A 23,123-nucleotide genomic window follows, 5' to 3' on the forward strand; every position below is an offset into this window, starting at 1 on the left:
AACTGAATTTGCTAGAAATAATTTATCTAATTTTATGAGTTAATTTTTTTTAACTCAAATTTTAATTTAATCGAATTAAAATAAATAAAAAGTTATGTATTTTTATTTAAAATTTTCAGTCGAATATTTTTTCAGCCGTTGTTGTTTTTCTTATTGCGTTTTTTAATTTTACTTTTCCAGTAAATGTTTTATCAGAAAACAAATATCATTTACTTGATAAAATAACTTTAATCTAACATTTTTCTTCTTGTAATTCGCGTATTTATTTATGAGAAAAATAATTTAACATAAACTTGGCAATTTTAAAATCGATTCTCATGAATTGTCCAATAATGTTAAAAAGATACTCGTAGTTTTTCCTCTTTTCTTTCTCTATACTATTCTACTGCACAGTTTAACAACATCTACTAAACGAGTACAGTCCTATCTACGGCCCCAGATAAGTAGATGTCCTAAGAGACTAGAGAAAAACAAAAAGTAGCTGGCAGACCTACGTGTATAAAGTAAGAATAGAAATAAAAAAAAAACAATAGTTTGTTACTTTAACTTTTGGCCATGAGAATCGATAGTTCATTGCAAGAAGGGTAAAATACAAAAGGGCTGAAGAACCAAGAGCTTTTTAAGTTCGCCTCATTCACTCTTACATGTACACCATGTACATAAATATAAAACAAAGATCCAGTCACTGATGTCAATGGAATTTTCCTAAAGAGCAATGTCTGACAAAAAAGCTACCATCTACTTCTACATATAGCACAAGATACTGACAACTCGTACTTGTTAATCCTTCTATGATGATTGGTATTATACAAATACCATATATTCATCTTTCTCTCTATACATATATTTTTTTTTATATATAATCAATTTTGCTTCTAAATGCGTTTAAGAGCTTAAAACTAAACTAATGAACCAGTCCAGTTGGTTTTGAGGCTTTGTGACTTTAAAACTAGGAATCAGTCGAGTCATTTTGATTTGCTTGAGCTCATAATAGTTTTGGTCACTATACCAACTTTTTTTGAACTTGGTATTCAATGTATTCATCTATTACTTAACAACTGGCATCTATTTTTTAGTAACTTACTCAAACTACTTGATTATTATTCAATAAATCACAATGGAAGAGAAAATTGAAAGTACAGCATGCTAGACTTTTTTGAATGGTTACTTGAAGAACTATTAGCATTCTAAGTAGGCCGTTGAAATTTACAATAGTCTTCTTTATTTAAAATCAGCAAAACTATTTTTTATAATCATTATTTTATGTATTGATATTTTTCTTAGCTCAAACAAATCAGTATGCTAGAATGAATTTGTTGATCTCACGAATATCCTCAAATCACAAATTATCTGGACACAACTGAGAATAAGAAAGTTGATAACATAACATAAGTATCTTGTCTGTAAAAATATATACAATCCTTAGAACTCGCATCTTCTGGAGTATACATTCAGAAAATGAGTATATAAAATAGGCAGAGTTATCAAAAAGAACAGGAATTCACTGAACAATTTTCGTAATTATATACACGTGAATAGATCTAATTTGAAGTTAACAGTGAACAAGATAACTTGATGACTTCTGATATTTGTCATTTAGAATAAACAAACTGTCATTAGATTGATAGTAGATACTTTTGGACTAACATTCACCGTTCATCCGGTTCAACTCCTATCTACTTTAGTTGATCTTCCTTGAAATTTATAGACCTTTGATCTTCATTGATTATTCTCACTACGACTGTCTGTGAACTACATCTTGCGGTTTTATTTCATAGTGATTTCAGATGAAAATCACTAATGACGTAAATGGACGCATGGAAGAACAACAAATAGCAAAGGCACTTCTGTGCCTCTGTCACGGCACTATTATACATATCAGAAGTGTAATTTTATGTAAAAAGATATGACAGTAACAATGACAGAAGTGTGATCAATATGACGCTCATTCCACCGGTAGATGCTGCTCCTGAATAAATACAATCTGCTCGTTTGTATGGTGCACAATGTGTCTGCAATACAAATGCAACAATAAAGCCATTATTTTTTATGTATTACTGAAAATACCAGTAGCTGAATGTCTAATAACCACATTCTGTTCAAAGATAACTTTTTAATTCAAACGAATATAGAAAATATGTTTCATTCAATAGTATTTAGATCATGTCACCAGGGTATTCAAGATGTATTGATTAATAAAGAAGTTTTTATGCGAATGAATACTATAAATGCTTGGAGAAAAATTAAAAAATTCATTCGAGTATTATACGGCCAGTACTGTATTTATGGCTAGAATTATTGTTCTTTCGTTCTATACTAATTATAAATCTCCTGACTGATGGTGACATTTGAAAAGAATAGATGTTTTATACTTTTAATTAAAGATATTGTTTTGTTAAATTATGTAAAATATTGTGAGATATAAAAGATCAATCAATAGGAAGAAAAGAAATAATTGAGTTAAAATATGTTAGGATATAACAGAGACAATTTATAAGATTGTTTTAATATATTTTATGTTTTTAATAACAAAGTATAAAATATGAATGTAGTTTCATGTTAGTTGTCAGTAATTATGATACTGTCAAACTAGCTTTGAATTGTTTAGTATTTACAAAGTTTCTTGTTAAACTTTTCGTTTCTCAAATATTGTGAGGATAATTTATATTGAGTGTTAATTAACATTTCTCTTACTCCATAACATAGAAAGTTTAACCTTTGATAATATGCTTGTTCTATACAAACTTGCAAGTTAATAGTTTAAAGACAATGGCTCAAGTAATTTTTTCAGTTATTTTTGACTTAAGTATTGATTTTTATAGCAAAACTGTTTGGAAGTTATGAATTTTTAACTCTTTTGAGGTTTTTCAGAATTCAAGAGTTCAAAATCTATGAAAATCATGGTGACTTTTGAACTTTTCGGTTTTCATGCAATGTAGGAAGTTAAATCATGATGCATTGTTTTAAATAACGATTCAAAGCTCTTTTATTTAATGTAAAATAAATAATTCACTATCTGGATAGAATAAATAGCTTAAATAATTAAAAAAAACTTCAATATTATATTTTACTATAGAATTTTTAGTCTAGAAACATTTAAATATTAATTGCTAAATTATTTTAATCCCCTGACGAATTAAAAATAAATAGAATTTTGTCCACCGACTATTGTTAATATAAAAACAACCACTGTTTATGATAAATAAGCATAAATATTGCACAAATTACAGCATTAATAGCTTTTGTGAATTCATGCATTATAAATAGGTTTTATTTGGCTCAGTGATGAGGACAATGCAACGCATTTTCACTAATTAAAGTTTAATATTCTCCCGTAAAATCTTAATAGAACTAAAATCCAAACATAACAACCTCTAGCAAAAATTTATCATTCATAAAGGATATCATTATTTATTCACTTTTATTTTATATCTTTTAAAAGCTAGACTTGAAAAATTTTGTTTTGAGAAGTATGACTTATTGATGATTGTAGTATCTTATCAACTATGACAATAGAACAATAATTTTAGTTTTATTTTTATCAATAAAAAGCCTTGATTTTTATTCCTTTTAAAATATCTGGATATTTTAGTAATTAGTCTTACAGTGATATTATTTTGAAACTTAAGAATATCTTTCATTAACTACTAAAACAATTACACTGGCCATCAATACAGTTTTTTGTTCAAGAAATGTATTAATAGATATTTAATATTATGATATTAATTGGAGTTTGATGAAAAATAATTGATATAATAAAAAACAAAGGTTTCTTTCAATATGGTTTCAATGGTTATTTTCAAGATATTGATCAAAATAGACTTAATTGACTTTATTTAACAAAAAATATCAAAAACAATATATTTAATTTGAAACAAAAACTCACGAGATATTGAATTAAATTGGATAAAAAAAATATTTTACTGTCAAACAAAAAAAAATACGATTCCTAATTTTAAGATGAGAAAAATCACTCTCAGTTATTTTAGATAAAAAATTCTGATCGTCATGGACAGAATAATAATAAGAAAGTAAAATTTCTGTCAGTTTAAGAAATCATAAAATGTAATTGAATTTAATAAAGGTAAAATTCTTATTCAATTCAGCACGATTTGATAGAATTTTCTCGTTAACTATTGTTACATTTTCTTGTTTTATTTTTTTACTCTACTATTCAAGGAGTGTAGCTTAAAAAAAAGGTGAAATAATAATTCGATTGGCTTAAAAATACTGATAATAAAATTTTTGTCTTTATAATTAAGTAATAGATCATTCAAACTCAGATATTCAGCTACTAATATAGTCAAGTAGAATTACAAAGAAATGAGATGAATTAAGTAGAATGGACTCATGAAAATAAAGGTAGAAAAGACACTAAAGTTACCTTAATTAATGAATTGGACATCATGTCTAAAAAGTTTTTAGTGAATTCAGCCGTTTCCTCACCACACTTTCGACGTACTGTATGATGAGAACAATCCAAAAATTCTTGAAATGCACTAAAAAAACAAAAAAATAAAACGAAATTAAAATAATAACTAACTAAAATTTTTTATTAAGAAGTAATCTAATATCTTGTATATTAAAACTCTACAAAAATTATTGACACCAGGAATTTTCATAATTTTGTTCATAAAACAGCTCATTAAATATCAGAAAATAACCTTTTACATATTATTATTATTGATTGCATTTTATGCATGTTCAAGTGCAAAAATATTTCCACGGGTTTTATATTTTGCAGTCACTTAATTTTCGTAGTGGAATGTCAGTCTCGCCATTAACTGGTAATATTGACCAACGAAATTATTTGAAGGTGATGTTTACCTAGTGAATTCAGTTAATACAACTCTTGTATTTGTGAATCGTTTGCTCATTTTGGATCAAAAATTTTTATATTCATTAATTGATTTATTTAAAGAATATGTCCTTGGCATTAAATCAATCTTTGACATCATCATATAAATCATATTTAAACAGAAAAATATTTTTTTCAACTTCAAGGTGTTAATCTTCATCAACAAGAGTTGGAAAACATAGTGACAAAATTTGTAGCAATGTTAAATCAAGTAATTTGGTAATAATATTCCGAAAGAATTTTTTATTCGTATTAAATCCATTACGAGTATTTTATGTACACGTGTACGTTTTTCCCTAGAGAGTCCAACGAGTCTGTTATTCGATAGTATGGTCCAGGATGTAACGTCATTAGCCTATCTTGCTACGGTCTACTGCAGCTTTTGAACTCATTTCCCGTAGGAAGACCAACACTCCCAGAACTCTCGCACCAAGTCCACGAGTTGTTAAAGAAGAGACAAAAATAAAACGAAACGAGGAATAAAATAAAATAAGTGAAATAAAACCATGGAGAATTTATGAAATAATTCATGAGTACTTGACGCAGCGTGAACTAATTTTTTTACTATTTTATTACATAATCTCGCGTTTTATTAGCTGGAAGTACTAGGGATTGCCATCGATACAATAAACAATTGTAATGAGCTTGATATATACAAAGACATTAGTGAATATATACGATAATGGCAATTGTTAATTCGTATTTATGGAAATGATTGTCGCATAGTCAGCACTTGACATAGAGTCAAGGTTTGATTATATCCATATATACATTTGTTATTAATGTTTTTATTTATCTAGTAAACTTACCAGCAAACAGACTTGACAGGCTCGGATGATCTTGTTAAATTCTGGTTCTCTAATTCACGAACAGTGTTCTGGTATTTTTTTGAACATAATTCGTAATCAGACTGTACTTTTTGCATACATGGAGCATGTTTCAGGAAAGCTGAAACAAATGTAACATGTGTATAAATTAAGATAAAATTAATGAAGAAGTCTGGTCGAGAAATGCATGCATTTTCTCTTTAAACAAGAAATATTCTACAACTTTTTGGTAAAACATTAAAAAAAAAAAACAAATATATTTTTATTTTGTAACTAAAAATACATTTTTCAATTATCGCATCTACTATGTTGTCGAAAATCAATATTTCTGAAATTCAATACGATAACACAAAAGATAGTTGGATGTGAAAGGAATTGAGAAAATGGATTCTAGGACTAAATGGGTTTTTTTTCAGAAGGTTACTAAAATTTTCACGATTTGAATCATTTGTTGGATTGTATTCAAAAAATGAAATTAAGTTTGAAAACTTTTTATCAAGCACAACAAGCTTTATCAAATCATTTACAAGTTAATTTACATACATTTCTTCTTATCAAATATTTCATTTATCATTTTAAATAAACTTACATACGAGTTAGAAATAATTTAATTAAAAAAAAAATTTGATTCAGAGAGTTTTAAAAATAGTTAGTATTCATGATTTAAGTGTATTCCCACAGTTGAATATCCTTGTTAAAATTCCCCACTTATCCTTAACAATCATTTTAATTATAAAAAAAAGTAGAGAGACCTTCATTAAAAGTACAGTTAGATAAAACTGAGGACAGGATTTTTTTAAATAATTAAAAAAGTTAGTAAATAATTGCTAAACAGCATGCATCAGTGTATAATCATGAATTTTGTGAGACATAAATCATTTATTTCCACGCTAATCCCAAATTTATGAGAATTTATTGATCGTATCATCAAATTCAAGTCATACTCATGAGCCAAAGTAGGGTCGAATTAAAATTCAATTAAAAATTTATCAACTATAAATGAAAAGCTATGGATATTTACAGCTTTTTTCTTTTAACTAAATGAACACATTTAATTCGATTAAACCAATGATATTAGTAATATAAATACGTTAATCCAGTTGACTAATTGAAATAGCATAGAATTATAAATAAATCACATTTAAAATGTTTTTTTTTCTCAAATAAAACCAACTTTTGGTATTAATTTTTAACAAAAAAAGTGTTTTATAATTATTACTCGAACTATTTGTTTGTTCAATTTAGTTAAAAATTAATTTAAAAATCGTTCCATCAATATGAGCAAAACATTTTCAATTCAATTACATGACATTAAATTCCAGTTCTGTTTATATTTATTGAATATTTATATTTAATTGGTTATTTTTATAAATGCATTTTTCATAGCAATAACTAGACCTTTTGACACAAAGAAAATATACTAATTTATTAAAATAAGTTTAAAAACGCTTATTGCATTTTTTGTTTATCAATTTTTCAATTTATTAATATAATGGACAATTAGTTGATTTAAATTTTTTCGTGGTGTTTCACATTATTCCCTCTCCCCGTATCAAGTTTAAAAATAACATCATAGATTTCATGTACAGCTGTTTTCCATGATAGATACACTCATTTTGAAAAATTGACTAATTCAACTCTCTACGTTATTTTTTATTTTTTACCTCAAACTTTATACAGTATCAAAATGTTAAATTACTATTGAATTGAGTTATATCTGAATATTAATCAAGTATTGATAAATTTAATCTTGATATCAGTTCAACCTGTCTCAAATAAAGTTTATTGAATATTCAAGGAATGAAGCCGATAGAATAAAACGACTTCTCTTATTTAATAAACTTCTATAGAAGTTTCATGTAAAAGTATGACAGCTGATTGTAAAATAAATTAATTGAATATTAATGAAAAAAATAAAAGGTATCACAAATTTATCAATATGTCGAATTAATACTCTTTACTAATTGATGCATGTAATAACATCAGTTTTAATAACTTCTGTAGATATGCTTATTATAAAGTAATAAAATATTTATAATTAATTGATAATTATTCAAATTAATGTATTTATTACGTTCACTATTTCTTTGCTCTAAGAACGATTTTTTTTAATGATAAAAAATAGATAATTTCAGAACATGAATGGAAAATTTTTAATCAGAAAGTTCTAGAGTGTAATTCTTCTATTGAGTAATTTCTTTTATACTACTATTTGACAAAATGCATGAATAAGATAAATAAAAAGAAGAAGAATAACAAAAAAAAGTGATTAATTTCTAAAAAGAAAAGGATTCGTCTTAATGAATCAATGACTGATGATTGTTGATAAAGTTTGAATAAAGAGAATAAATCAATTTTCCGTAATTGCATCAATGGTAGCCTTCTTGATGAAACAAGATCGTTGAAAGTCATTAGAAGTACTATGCTAAAGTAAATTCTTCATGCACGTATGTGATTTGTGAAACATTAGCGGATTATCAGTGGTATTAGATGGTACTGAAGTAGTTGAGAGAAAGCAGTTGGGGAGTGAGTGAGGGATAGTAAGAGCACTCAATTCAATAATGCATTCGGCACTCTCAAGATTACCAACATACTAGCGATAGAGGGTTTGTATAGGTATGCAGCATATACAAACATGATATAGGAATTTACCATAAATTTGAACTTAAAATGTATCATTAATAATAATTGATATTTACCATCTTGATAAGCGCCTTCTTGACATAGTTCTATTATTGCCATGTTAACACCCTTATATAGCGAAAAAAAATTCTGCCTCTGACTTTCTTTCATGCATCTCAGGGTATACAGTTTTATACAGCCCATACCCGACTGTAAATCTCTGCAAGCATAAAATTACCATAATTTTATTTATCCTAATTTATTTACGTATATTCCCACGTACACATTAATTAAGATTAATTAGTTTAATAAATGCACGAGATAAAAATCCATGTCTGACTTGGGTAGTTAGCATTGTTCACATAACTCTAGACCAGCCAAACTATCAGAGAAAATAGTGAGACCACTGCAAATCCGGAAAAATTCAAATGTTTAGTGATAAATCACTTAAAGTATTTAAATAATTAAATGCCTAAGTGTTTACAATGTTGAACACCATAAACAAACTATAGAATTTTGGTAAACGGCAAAAAGCGTTTTAAAATGGACTACAAAATTGCCATAGTTCGTTTATGATGTTTAACATTGCAAACACTATAAATGTTTAGTTTCTAAACACTTGGATTTGCAGTGACAATTCTAGCTTATCAGTTTATATACATATACATTTATTTCTTCATCTCAAGAAGTAGTCAACGTTTTCGAGAGGACTTAACTACATTTTGAGGATCTTTCTATATTAAGCGAAATGTTCAAAGTTTCATAACAACAATAGAACGGCCACAAGAGTTAGTTAAGTTTCCTCCAATACTTGAGGAAATGTTCAATCAATTATCCACTTTATATACATATTTTCAAGACCCGTTGGTGTATTTAAATTCGACTTAGAAATAACTAATGTCTGGTTAGTTGAAGTTGGATCACATATATAAAAGGAACCCACAAAATGAATAAAACTAATTAAACTATTGGCTAATCCATCACAAGCAAGGTATATCAGAAAATAAATAAATGAACTTCTGTTACATGGGGTGTATTTTAAAACCACATGATTCAAATTTTCATTTTATTCTTGATTGCATTGTGGTAAGTGATGAAATATTAATTTGATAAGTTTCCATGCTATTTGTTAAAAAGTCAGGCAATAAATCTTCGAGTATTTTTTCTACGAAGAAAAGTTCGAGATAATGAAGAAAAAAATAGCCAACCATATTTTAACTTACGGACAAAGAACTTGAAGCTGTTTTTTCGTTGTGACAAAGCCCAGATCGTTGTTGTCAGTAATTTTTCCAAGTGGTCTAGCGCACCTGGCAAGATGTTCATGACCACACTCTTCTCCTCGACAACTCGCCAGTACTAAAATTTCAAATACAAAATGAAAAATTATTCAAACTGAAAACAAACAATGAAAATCTTATATAAGTAGGACAATTTCGTAAGATGTGAGTTATGAATAAAAATTAATTACATTTGTATGTTTCAAAATAATGTGTGAATTCAAATGTTGAAAAGTAATTAATGGAATATGATATTTATTATTTTATTTACAACTCACTCGTACAAAATATTCACTTCAAATACTTTCATTATTTTATAATTAATTATACGTATTTTGGAGTAATTTACAGGACGGAATGCAAAAATTTTTGATTTCATTACCTAATAAAATATTGAATATTTTCAGAGATATTTAATCATATTATGAAATAATTAAAACGTAAAAATTTTATTATAAACATGAGAAATAAGTATATCAAACAATACTACTGAAATATAGTAAAAAGGATCAATAATTTATTGTTGCATGCACAATTATTGCCTTCTCAGTGATTGTTACCAACTAATTTCAATTAATTAATAATCATTTATGAATGATGTTTTATCGATAAAAAAAAAATTAACAATCCTCTTATGAGATGATTTTATCAATTTTTAATTAACATTCATGTAAATTACAAACAAACTATTATTTTGATTCAATAATACAATAATTCATTTATTATTTTAGCCATTTTATTCCAGTGAAATTTGATAATCATTTTTTTTAACAATCATTTTAATTATAAAAAAAAGTAGAGAGACCTTCATTAAAAGTACAGTTAGATAAAACTGAGGACAGGATTTTTTTAAATAATTAAAAAAGTTAGTAAATAATTGCTAAACAGCATGCATCAGTGTATAATCATGAATTTTGTGAGACATAAATCATTTATTTCCACGCTAATCCCAAATTTATGAGAATTTATTGATCGTATCATCAAATTCAAGTCATACTCATGAGCCAAAGTAGGGTCGAATTAAAATTCAATTAAAAATTTATCAACTATAAATGAAAAGCTATGGATATTTACAGCTTTTTTCTTTTAACTAAATGAACACATTTAATTCGATTAAACCAATGATATTAGTAATATAAATACGTTAATCCAGTTGACTAATTGAAATAGCATAGAATTATAAATAAATCACATAAAAATTTTATTATAAACATGAGAAATAAGTATATCAAACAATACTACTGAAATATAGTAAAAAGGATCAATAATTTATTGTTGCATGCACAATTATTGCCTTCTCAGTGATTGTTACCAACTAATTTCAATTAATTAATAATCATTTATGAATGATGTTTTATCGATAAAAAAAAAATTAACAATCCTCTTATGAGATGATTTTATCAATTTTTAATTAACATTCATGTAAATTACAAACAAACTATTATTTTGATTCAATAATACAATAATTCATTTATTATTTTAGCCATTTTATTCCAGTGAAATTTGATAATCATTTTTTTTATCTGATTATGAAGTTGCATTGAATAATTAAACTTGTAAATAAATAACCATGAGATATTTTTTATGTTTATCATATTGAATTAAATTAATATTTATAATTATAAGCAACATAGAAAAATGAGAATTAAAACAATATAATCTTTTTACGCTTTGCATTATATGACATGATGAATTATTCAAAATGCATAAAAGTATCAAAACGATTTAAATTAAATATTAATATAACATTAATTAAAATTTTGCTGCTGAAGTATATATCAACCTCCTAGCTACCTACATTTTGTTGTATTATTTCAGAGAAAGTCAGATGGAAAGATTTTTGATATATTTAATAAATGCTAAATTATTCAGAGAATTTTCTGGTAAAAATATTAATATCTAAATGATCATCATAGAAATGGAAGGAAAAAAATAAACAATGACCTTTTTTTACACTAATAACAGCAAAAAGATAAATGGCGTCGCGATTCGACGATGAATGCATAAAAAGTACAGATTATAGCTAATTTAGCTAATGCATATTCCGATAGGCTAATCAAATTAAAAATTAATAAAAAAGTCAATTCAAAAGTATTTTATATAAATAATAAACTATGAAACAAAATTGTAATCGTGGTCGAATATTTTATTCAATGAGATACATGATGACCTTTTATCAATTTTTTTTCAACAAAAAAAGATCAATGCCAATCGAAAAATCACTTAGGTCCAATTAAGTTAATCAAATGAATAAAATAGAAGATCTATTTGACCAGGAAAGTGCTAAATTCAATTGGAACTTGTCTAAATAACTGACGTGTTAGCAAATAGATATTGAATGACAAGGTTCCGAGAAACTTTTCGACAGAAGTATATTAAATATTATTTAATGAGAAATTACATGAATTCGTAAAACACCACAAATGAGGAGAGAAGATATCTAATGAACTTTATATTCGTTTTTGAAATATTCAGAAAGTGATTTAATGATTGATTTAAGAGTAAAAATATGTTCTTCTTTATTTCAACATTTAAAAAATGTATTGAAGTATTTTATTCTGTTTCATATTCTGGATAGTTAGCCAATTTTAGACGAATAGTTTTCCTGGAGAATTGTTTAGATGGAAATAATTGAACGGGTGTGTAGTTGGAAACTAAACAGCCCTCGAAACTGTATGAATTAGTGGTGGAACTAATTTAAGTTAATTATTTTGTAGATACTTTCAAAAATATCAAAGTTTTTAATAATTTTCGCCATGTTTGAGAACATTTTAAAAACTTTCTTTTTTTATGTTCAGAAACTTTGCAAGGTGTTGGAAAATATTTTTCCAGAAATGTGGCTGTGATTGTAAAAAAAACTACTAGAATTTTTTTCATCAACTAAAAGTTAATTTTTTTTCATGAATTGAATTATCTTTGATAAATTATAATTACATTGACTTCACTTATAACAAAAGTCTTTATTAATAACAACAAAAAGATTTGTGTAACAAAATTTACATAAAATTAGTGTCACATTCTAAAACCAGGTTGTGGAAAATCAAATACACCATAAATGTTTAATAGTATGTTAGAATATTTGTCAGGCAATAATATTGACTGACGGTACAATGTTCAAAAATATTTATCTATTTTGAGGAATAATAGAGCCGATGATTTAGTTTACTGATGATTAATCTATACACTTCATCATCAATATCCTCAACGCGTTGATTAAATGCAAAAAATAAGCTCATGATAATGAAATACAGTCTTTCGATGGAGCATCAATAAAAAAACTTGTCTAAAGTAAGATAATTAACAAAAAATTGTAGATATTCTTTACAATACAACAACAATAAATTTTTATTATTTAAATTTGTAATAAGATGTTGTTTACAAAAATGAGTGAAAATGATGATAGAATAATAAATGTGATAAGTTACCAGTTATTTAAACAGAGTGAAAAAATGATTTTAACGTAATAATGTCTAAAAATAATATCCTGTAATATACATGACACTCATAAACTCCGCTCCGTTTTTAATAATACAATAATATTTCACGATATGTAGAAATAAAAGGCAATTATACATCATAGATGTTGGCAACTATTTGATATTTCCGATAAAACTAATTATTTACTTTTAATTGATAGATTAGTGATAGAAGATTAAATTGACATATTGAAATTAAAAAAAAGATATATCTAAATAAAGTGAATTACTCTATTGGTTTTCATCACATTCTGTCTTTTAATGCTTCCATTTTAAAACGAAATTTAATGAGTGAATTTTGGAAGTTTTTTTTTTAATTGGATCAATGTCTAAAGCAAAGTAGTCTATTCAATTATTGTTTTTTCAATTCATCAAACGTTACTTCTATCACTATTTTATCTTGGAGATAAAATTAGTTCAGAAATATTTAATTCTTTTTTTTTTGTTTCATTGAAATTTGTTTTAATTAAAAATATATTAAATTTTTCATTAAAAATTTAATTTACAAAAAAATTTTCGCACTAAAATTTTATTTTGTAGGCAACATCATGTATTACAGAAATATTCATCAAATTCTGTCGAATAAACACAGTTAATTTCCTCCTATAATATACATATCCAGTAGTCAAGCAGTGCCACAACAAACAGAATCATTGATGATCATTTATATTCGCGAGGATTTGTGCAATTACATTTATATGTTTAGACAGTAGGGGTAGTTGAACGTGAAAATACCACTCATTAGGCTCTCACTACCTATAAAAGGAGTCATTAAAGCAAATGGATTTGATGCAATGAGATGAAACATTGATAATCATTAGCAATGATAATTTAAATAGTTCCTCGAGATTCAATTGGAAATCGTTACCACAGTCTGTATGTATATATTATTTCATAGATTATTAAATCTAAATTTATTACTAATGACTCCAAATATTGAAACATATTCTGATCACCTAATGCTACTACGTTTGCATATAATGTATTTGTTATTGATATTACTTCTTATACGTATAGCCAATAATTATCTCAAACGCATCAAATGAATAAATTTTATAAAAGCAATAATAAATTAAAAAACAATTTACTAATTTCCCATTAGAAAATGATGATAATGGGATCGATTTTTAAAATTCGCAATTTTTTACAGCCAAATTTCATTTGAAAGATAATATGAAAAAAAAATTGGACAAGATTTTTTGTTCTAATAACAACAAATACTATACAATGAATAAAGTATAAAAAGACTATGAAAAATTAACCTTACTTATTACATGATCAGGATTGTTAAAAAATTTGATCAATATTGATGAAATATTGTTATTGATGACTTCGTATGATCCATTAAAATTGCACATTGTTTATAGCAATTTTAATTTGTTATAAGCAAATTAATAAAATAACAATGATATAGAAATAAGAAAATATAGATAGATAAGATCTTTATAAAATTGTGTCAAAAAAAGCTATCATAATCCACAGTCAATGCACTGTAAATCCAAGTGCATTTTTGCTTCACATCTAAACGTGTTAAGTATGACATCACCCATTTGATTAACATTTTAGTTACTTTTTACACACTTAGAAACGCATTAAAAGTGCACTTGGATTTGCAGTGTAGAAATGAGAATTTCGTGGTATGGGCACAAAGTGCATTGAGACCCATTTTTTATTACTTTATTTGATAAAACAAAATTTGCTTGTAAACAAATGAATCATAAAAAATATTTTGTTCGAACGTGGGTATGGATAGATACCGATGCATTTTCCCTAGAGCAAATAAACTCTTCCATTATAAGCTACGATAATAAGCTAATTTGTTACTTCATTTCAATTAAGTCATTGATGTTTAATTCAAGTGAAAAATTGAAATGTAATAATCATAAACTATTCACGACATTGTGATAAAAAAAACTCAATTCTTGAGCTTTTAAGCTTATTAAAATGAATTAATTACTTAGCTTTCTTCTATCATTCACAACCCTTGATATTAATTAAAATATTTAATAAAGGGCGAATATTTTATTCACAATAAAGTTTCTGCTCAAAATTCTTCATTATTATTATTACCGACATTATTGAAATCTATAAAAATGGAGCTCAAATAAAATTCCCTCTCGAATTCTATAACAAGAGAAATACCTTATATTTAATTTATCATATTTAACTTATTCCAAAATTAAAGGTGCCACAGCATCAAAGGACTTCAATGCAGTCTTTTATATTACATACGGATGATAGAATAAATTAACGGGTAAAGTAAGTTTACTAGCGTTACTTTAGAGTAGTAACCCGTACGATCCTGGCTTCCATAAATTCATGAACATTTTCCAAAACGTACCACCGAGGTTATAGTGCTCAAGGGAGAGAAATTACTAGGACATTATACGCTGAGTCGTAAGTTAATTTTCCTATTCTCTTCAGGAATAATTACTCTCATCCTCTTTAAGGAAAAAGATACATTATTATGTGTATATGTAAATAATCATAATAATGATGAATTTTTTTACCATTATTTTCACCCAGTAGTTAAAATCTACACGTTAAGTAATTTAATATTTGCATAAATATCATTTTCACAAAAATATTGCAAAATGTGATAAAATATACAGAAAGATGATGAAGAAATAAATAAAAGTAATTCAATGCTTTTACTAGTGGTGAACGCAGCACAACTTTAGCAATCAGACCAACCGATTAATCGTGCATTATTCTATGTGCGTCACTGTTCTTCACGACAGGCCACTAGCCGCAAGGCCAAACCACTTCTTGTCTTTTCATTGGCCAAGTCTGCATCGTACGACGCTCCCGTTGCGTGTTATAAATATACTCTCACGCATTCTATATCCCTGATAATTTTTGCTCATTTACTTGCCAATATCAGATTTATCACATGTTTATTGTTTATATTTATTTTCATCATGGATTTGGTTATTCGTTTAAGTCAACTGGAAAGCAATGTTGCTTTTGATATTACAAGCCCAAGAAAAAAAAATTAATTTTATTATTTAGCAAAGCTTTGAAGTCTTTAAAGATTTTTCAAAAAGATTTTCTTTTCTCTTCTTGGGAAACGTAAACGTTAGGGATGAAATGATTTTTATGATGTTTTTATTGTACTAAACTGACAACAAAAGCTAAAGAATAATTTTGTTTAATAGAACAGTTGAATATGAATTGTGGAATATATGAAATTATAGAATAATTAATTTAAATTTTTCATTTTGCTTTGTTTCTTAATAAATTATATTTTGAAGTCATTTCAAGTCCAATAAATCGTCGTTTTAGAATTAACTGATAAGATGAAAAGAGTCTGTTGTTTTAAAAATCACAATAGATGTGTTTTTAAATTAGGTAATGTCGAAAACATTTATTCTATGAGACTTATGACAAATAAAAGTGATTCAAGAATCAACCAACTTAGGATTCTGTCTGATAAAATTTTTGAATTGCATTCATTTAAATTTATATTTGAGTGAGAGATTTATTATTTCTTATTGCATCAAGTTTAAATTGAAATCGTCAATAAATTTCATGCAGATGCTATAATAATGATTTTTAATATTAAATAACATTAAATCTTAAAATCCATTCGAAGACAAAATAATACTCATCTTGATTATATTATAATATTTTTGCAATTCGTTAACATTATTTACGTAAAATAAAACCAATGGAATAACGAATAAATTAATTGATTTTATACGAAATTAATGAACAAATTATTTATTAATTAAAAATCTCTAGCATCATAGAATAAAATGAATGTATTTCACAACTATTTTTTAAACATTAAATACCGTAAAAATAAAAAAATTTATATTCGAAAATCAAGTGTAGTATTATTAAAATTTTTTATGGAAAGTTTTGTGACAAAGTTTTTTTGCAACGTCAACAATATCAGTATGATTTATAAATTCTCAGTTAAGATTGGTAATGAATTTCATAAAAGAACTTTCATCTGATACACAGTGTTATTGATTACTTAATGAAAAAAAAATAGTTACTCCTTAAAGATGTGGATTCTTTAAAATACTTTATTTATACTCTCATTTATCAAATCCATAAAGATTATAAAAGCCATTGAAATATTTCCATCATTAAGTCAAAAAAAAATATAAATTATTCAAATGTCCAATATTATGCAATTCAAAATAAATATTTAAAGCAGAATAAAAAAGTTTGTTCTCCACCAACGTCAACCTTTCCAACCCATTTGAGCTAATTAATTGTTAATTTAAGCACAGAATTTTTAAAAATACCTGTATAACAACAAATATTTGTTCAATTCCCTATTGAATCAACTATCTACTTGCTGATGATTAATCAGTACTAGTACAAATTGTGACTGTATACTCAACTAATTGGTCGTTATATTTAACAGGATCTTCAACATAATAATATGAACTATTTTCGCAATATGTGTGACAGATATAACACTTTTCTACAGTACACCATCCCATGAGAACATCATTGTGACCAAGGGATTATAACGAGCATGACCCTGACGCTTTTCTACCGTCTTCTTTACACCTCTTCTTTTGCGTGCCAGTATGTTCGTCGCGTGACTCCAGGTCACGGCACTTCGGTTTTAACGACGACACAATTAAACGCGACAAAACCTTTGGGGCCGACGCCCGTTCATATCACCCATTATTTTGAATTTAATCTATTCGCAAAGTATACTCTATATTATGTTTTCGTTTAAACGTTCCATGAATATTCATTACTCCGGAAGTGTTCGTAGCAATTTGATCAATTCCTTTGATATATTCAATATACTGTAAAGTTACTCAATAAATGGAAAATTTGTAAAAAAGTTTATTGTCTTTGTGCTTAATTGCGGTTTTTTTATGTTTTAGATAAACAATCCATTAGAAGCTGTTGAATGAAGATTTTACGACAGAAATTTTTATGATGTGAAAACGGTTAAATAATTAGTTAATAGTGTTTCTTATATTAAAAATAATGCCTTTTTTTAATCATAACTTGTAGCATTTAATGACTTAGTAATTAAGGATGTACGTAATTGTACGAATTGAATCATTACTGCGTCTAAAAATAAATAACTCAATTGGATAAATATTTTTATGTCAATTTATTAATATCAAACTGTAAGAAATTGTTTTTGTAAACGTATTAAATTTTTATTGTCTTTGTTATTTATTGTTATGTGTTGTTTAGAAGTGTTTAATAATTCACTAAGTAATTCTTGGGAAGCTTTTTATATTCAAATTGCATATTTATAATAATTGTAAAAACGTCAACATATTTTTGAGACAAAGGTATATTGCGTATGTTTAAGCTCCACAATAGGCGGCCAATGTTACTATTTACTAAGATTTGAATAGACAAACGGAAGGTATTCTCATATTCATGAAGAGATCCGAGAATGTATGTATTACATAAGTACACAAGCTATTTCGTCAACATCTTATTAAACGGAATAGGTGCAACAAACACTTCGTAGAGACACAAAGACGTGAGACGTGAAAAACAATTACACCAATAGAACTTTTCATTTCGAAGTGAATACCATAAATATTGAAAAAAAAAAGAAATAATAAAATACGATGCTCCGAAATCAATGTCTAGAGTCCGGCGAAGGAGATACGGCCATCAAGATCAGACACTGCCAAGCAGTTCAGATTACTTCTTAGTAATTAAAAGCTCGGAAGTGATTATTGATGATAGTAAAAACATAAATAGTTTAATGATTGTGATGATTAAAAAATATTTTTGGAATAATTAAAATAAATTTATCCTCTATGAGAGGTTCGTACTGTTTTAAATATATTTAACTTGATTTTTTTTTTTCATTTTTTAACAACAAATCGGATTATTTTCGTGGTTAATTTTAACATAATTAGAAAATAATTCATCACAATTGCGCAAAAAACTTATTACCAGCTAAAGGATAATAATTTTGCGGGAGTTTTCAGAGAAAATTAGTCATTTAATAAATGAAATATTATCAAAAATGAGCTAACAACCATCAAGTGTTTATGAACATATCAAATAAATTTAATTAATGGAGATGTTCATTAATACCAGAAATATTGATTTCAATTTCAATCTTTATGATTATTTTATGAATATATTGTGGGATAATTAATAATCCTTCATATAAAAGCATTTATAATCCATAATAAAGTTTACTTCACTTCATACATTTGTTATATATCAATGGATAAAAAAAAAACCCGAGTTTGTTGGTGAGCAAAAGTAATAATTCATAAACGAGAACAGTTCATTCAACAATTAGTGAATAATAGCAGATTCAAATAACTTTGAAACTAGAATTTGATAATAAGTATTAAAATCGATAGTTGAACAGCTTGCTGTAACAATCTCGTTTGAAGTCAGAAGTAATTTGATCATCTACACCTAATTAGTCTCGACGTAAAAGTAGTTTTTATGACTTCTCCAGCAGCCAATGACTTTACTGATACATGAACTCATTTTAAAAACTATACAACCCTCATTATCGAAATGTACTTGTTATTCATTGTCAGTCATAATATTAACTTACAGAGGAACCACCAGAAGTTACTCTTCAGAACTAATCATGGAAAGTATTTAAATGAACAACATTCGTTTACCTATGCCAAGTAATTTTAATTACAAAATTAGCATTCTACAGTTTAATGAAAATATTTTTTATAGTTTTCGAAAAAGCAATTTAAATATTCAGTATTCCAAGTATTTTGTTTTGATTAGGATTTTTTTTTATAATAAAAACTTTGTATTCATATATGGACATTGTGATTTTCTTTTTTAAAATAAAATAATTCTTTCATAGAAACTTTATTCAATTATCAATTCCACGGTTTTTTTTTTTTAAATCATGTGTAATTTATTATGAAATATGCTGTATCATAACTTATGTTCCCAGTTGTAAAAAATATGATCCAACAATTCATGTTTGACTAACGTGAGCATGTAATCTTTTATTTACTCAAAGGGTTAGTTATCTATGTTGTTGCAATACATTCATTGATAAGATCTTTACTCATCATATGTAATCTTAATTATAGTAAGTTGGAAAAAACTATATTATATTTCTCTAAACATAGTTTTACAAGTTTAACTGAAGTAAAAAATTAATGTGAGACTTAACAGAAAACATCTAAATGAAAATATTCTAGCATTTTTTAACATAAATATTGAATAAAAAATTTCATAAATTATGCAATAAAAGAAATCAAAAAATTCAGTGCTAAAATATAAAAAATATTAATTTGTTTCAACGCACTTTTTTACTCCAATTTTAATTACATCATCCCTCTAATACTGGCAGAAATTTGTGGGTATGAAAAAAAAATTGATAATTAAAGTAGTAAATTTCGATTTAATTTATAAAAAAAAATTTAATCATTAATATCCTTTGATTCTGATTTATATCAATGAGTCAAAATGAAAATTTCTATTTTATTTACTATAAAAGCAAAGCCGATTCTACCTCATTGGATTATTGCTCCTATACCAACTCGAAAATCTCATAAAGTTCACTAGGATTCCAGAATATAATATAATACTCGACTTTTTCTACGCGTATTCATTGGAGATCAAGATTTATTACGTCCGATTTTCAGAAAATCGATAGACGAATGAAATGAGTCCAAGCGGAAGTCTCTACGATTAGTACTCTATGATCTATTACCATTATGAATAAATCAACAAATAGTTTTTCGATTGATTGCAAGACGCATTAGAAATCGATAAAAACAAAATCACCAGGATAAAATCAACAAGATGTTTTCTAAAAAATTGAAGAAATATTTTTATTTTTATTCCAACGAATATTTGTCTTTTGATAAAATTTCAAAATAAAAATTCACATTTGCAATCAAAAAAAAAAGGAAAATATTTTTCCATTGATCATTAAAAAGCTTAAATTAAAATTCCAGCAGATATTCAGCCTTTATTTGCCATTAACACTCATTCGGGTCGTCAGATCTATTGAATAGCTCGGTCAGAGATCAAACGTGGAATGTTAGACAAATAAAACGAGTGGAAAAATAGAATGAAAAGTGAAAAGATGATTCTGACAGTCATCTAGTCAGCAGTTGATATTGCAGGAACGTTTTGTGATGTTAGTAAAGAATAAAATGCATAAAAGAGGCAAGTGTGAAAGAGTGTGTGTGTGAGTAAGCAGTGTCTTGCTTGGCCGATTAACAAGAAGGGGAACCCAGACACCCAAGTAATATGTAGTGTGTGGGAGACGATGAAAGGGGTCCCGCGAGAAACGCGCGAGCGATGCACACCCATCAGCTCGACCAATCGCGAATAAAAACGTCATCTCGTACGATGTAACGGAAGAGCCGTGCCCACGTGGTGGCTAAAGTAATACACGCGTGCTATTTTCAGCTACACAACTAAAAGAAGCTTCAACTGCATCTTGCAGATCATTCGAGAATATTTTTTTTGTCTGAATTATAACTATTATAATCATTTTACTCCAAAAACCATCACCAACCTCTTTCAACATTTGTGATAAATCATCCAAAAAACTTGGTATTCTCACGAGCATAGAACTCCTCCTACGACGAAACCACCGGTGGCCTTTACTTAAAGCTTATCGATTATTTGTGCTATGCGTCATATCGCTACGTTTGTTGACATTAGTCAACTTATCTATTAACTGAACATCGATGAATTAATGTGTTACTGATGATGAAAAATATGATGAAATTAAATTAAAATATAATAGCCACGTATGCAGACGACAAACGTAATATATTATAACATGTTTTTCTTAAGTAATAAATTAATGAATACTTGTTTTTTATTTACGTAGTGATTGAGACGAGAATGGCAACGTGCAAAAATAGTTTCAATCTAGTCTGAAGGTTGTAAACAGATCATTTAAATGCAGTGCGCATTAGATAAACAAGTATTATCTTCAAAAATGTTATCCCATGACATTACTGTTTATATTACTCCGTAAAGTGTAACCTTGATCATGTAGAAGTTAAATATTGACCAACATACTCCTGTGGATGCAATATCGATTGATCAAACTATTCACTTTGCTACGCAAATTGCTCTCCAAATTTACACATTTATGTGATGAAGATCCTACGTTTATCTTAACTTTCATTTATCAATCTGAATGTCTTGTTTCATAAATAATATCCTTCATACGTAAGGAAAAAAGCCGTCGGTCTATGTAAGGATTTTCTTACTGGTAGAAAAAGACAGCTGGTAGTTATAGATAGAACACAACTTATATACTTACAAGAATAAAATGCTGCTAAGAGAATAGCAAACCAGGATAACTGTTTCTCCACCACGTTCTTCATGATTGTTTTTGTTCTTTTTTTTCAATTTCAATTTCAATGAAATCAATAATAATAATTAAATAATTTTAAATACTTAAGTGACAAGGTATTATGTTGTCAAACCACTCTAGTACTCAAGTACTTATACAACTCGTATAATTTCACTAACAAGAAAGTCAAATAAATTAACAAACAATGAATCAACTTCAAAAGACTATTGTAGTTGAACGAAAGTTTTTGAATGGAGTATTCTCAAGTTATTAAATACACTATTGATGCCGGTTGAGACGTAGTAAAGACGTTGACACTGCGAATAGAACGACCGGCTGTACGCGACTGATTCTCTTACTCAAGTTGGAGACACGCGTTTTCGCGGGACTCAGCTTTTGAAGGGATTTAGTGGTGTCGCGCATGCGCACCAAGCTCACGCCACCTTTGCGTCTCCTTTTCTCGAAATACTACCTGTACCCCACTTGTCCCCCCAAACCATTCAACATCTGTTCTTTGGCGATCAGATCACCGATCCGGTTGTCGCTCTACTCTTTCCTTTCCACTTTTTTCGCCATCTACTTCTCTTTCTATCCATTACCATCACCTACAAAACTTATTCGTAACCACTCTTCCTCGTACTTTTCCCTCTCATGTCACTCTCATTTCCGAATACTATAGTTACCAACGTTTATGTATGTAAAGGTATTGCAAACGTCTGGTATATTGGAGTAATTAATTTTTCCGTTATCCCGGGTGCTACTGATTTTTTGTTCTTAATGTTATTCTATTCA

The 23,123-nt window shown here is 27.1% G+C and overlaps 1 protein-coding gene across 1 annotated transcript; it reads right to left on the reverse strand.

Annotated features, from left to right (window-relative positions):
* Positions 1-168: 168 nt before the first annotated feature.
* On the reverse strand, positions 169-22,704 carry LOC118068534 (uncharacterized). The gene is made up of 6 exons (XM_035086007.1): positions 22,299-22,704; positions 9,531-9,663; positions 8,385-8,527; positions 5,668-5,806; positions 4,385-4,499; positions 169-2,012 (listed from the first exon to the last, which is right to left on the reverse strand). Exons 1-6 carry the CDS (start codon positions 22,360-22,362, stop codon positions 1,893-1,895), a joined length of 714 nt encoding a protein of 237 aa, XP_034941898.1. The 5' UTR covers positions 22,363-22,704; the 3' UTR covers positions 169-1,892.
* Between the last annotated feature and the right edge of the window lie 419 nt (positions 22,705-23,123).

Source organism: Chelonus insularis, unplaced genomic scaffold, assembly GCF_013357705.1.
Source record: "Chelonus insularis isolate UGA/USDA-ARS -01 unplaced genomic scaffold, ASM1335770v1 contig_3_pilon, whole genome shotgun sequence".
Lineage (NCBI taxonomy): Eukaryota > Metazoa > Arthropoda > Insecta > Hymenoptera > Braconidae > Chelonus > Chelonus insularis.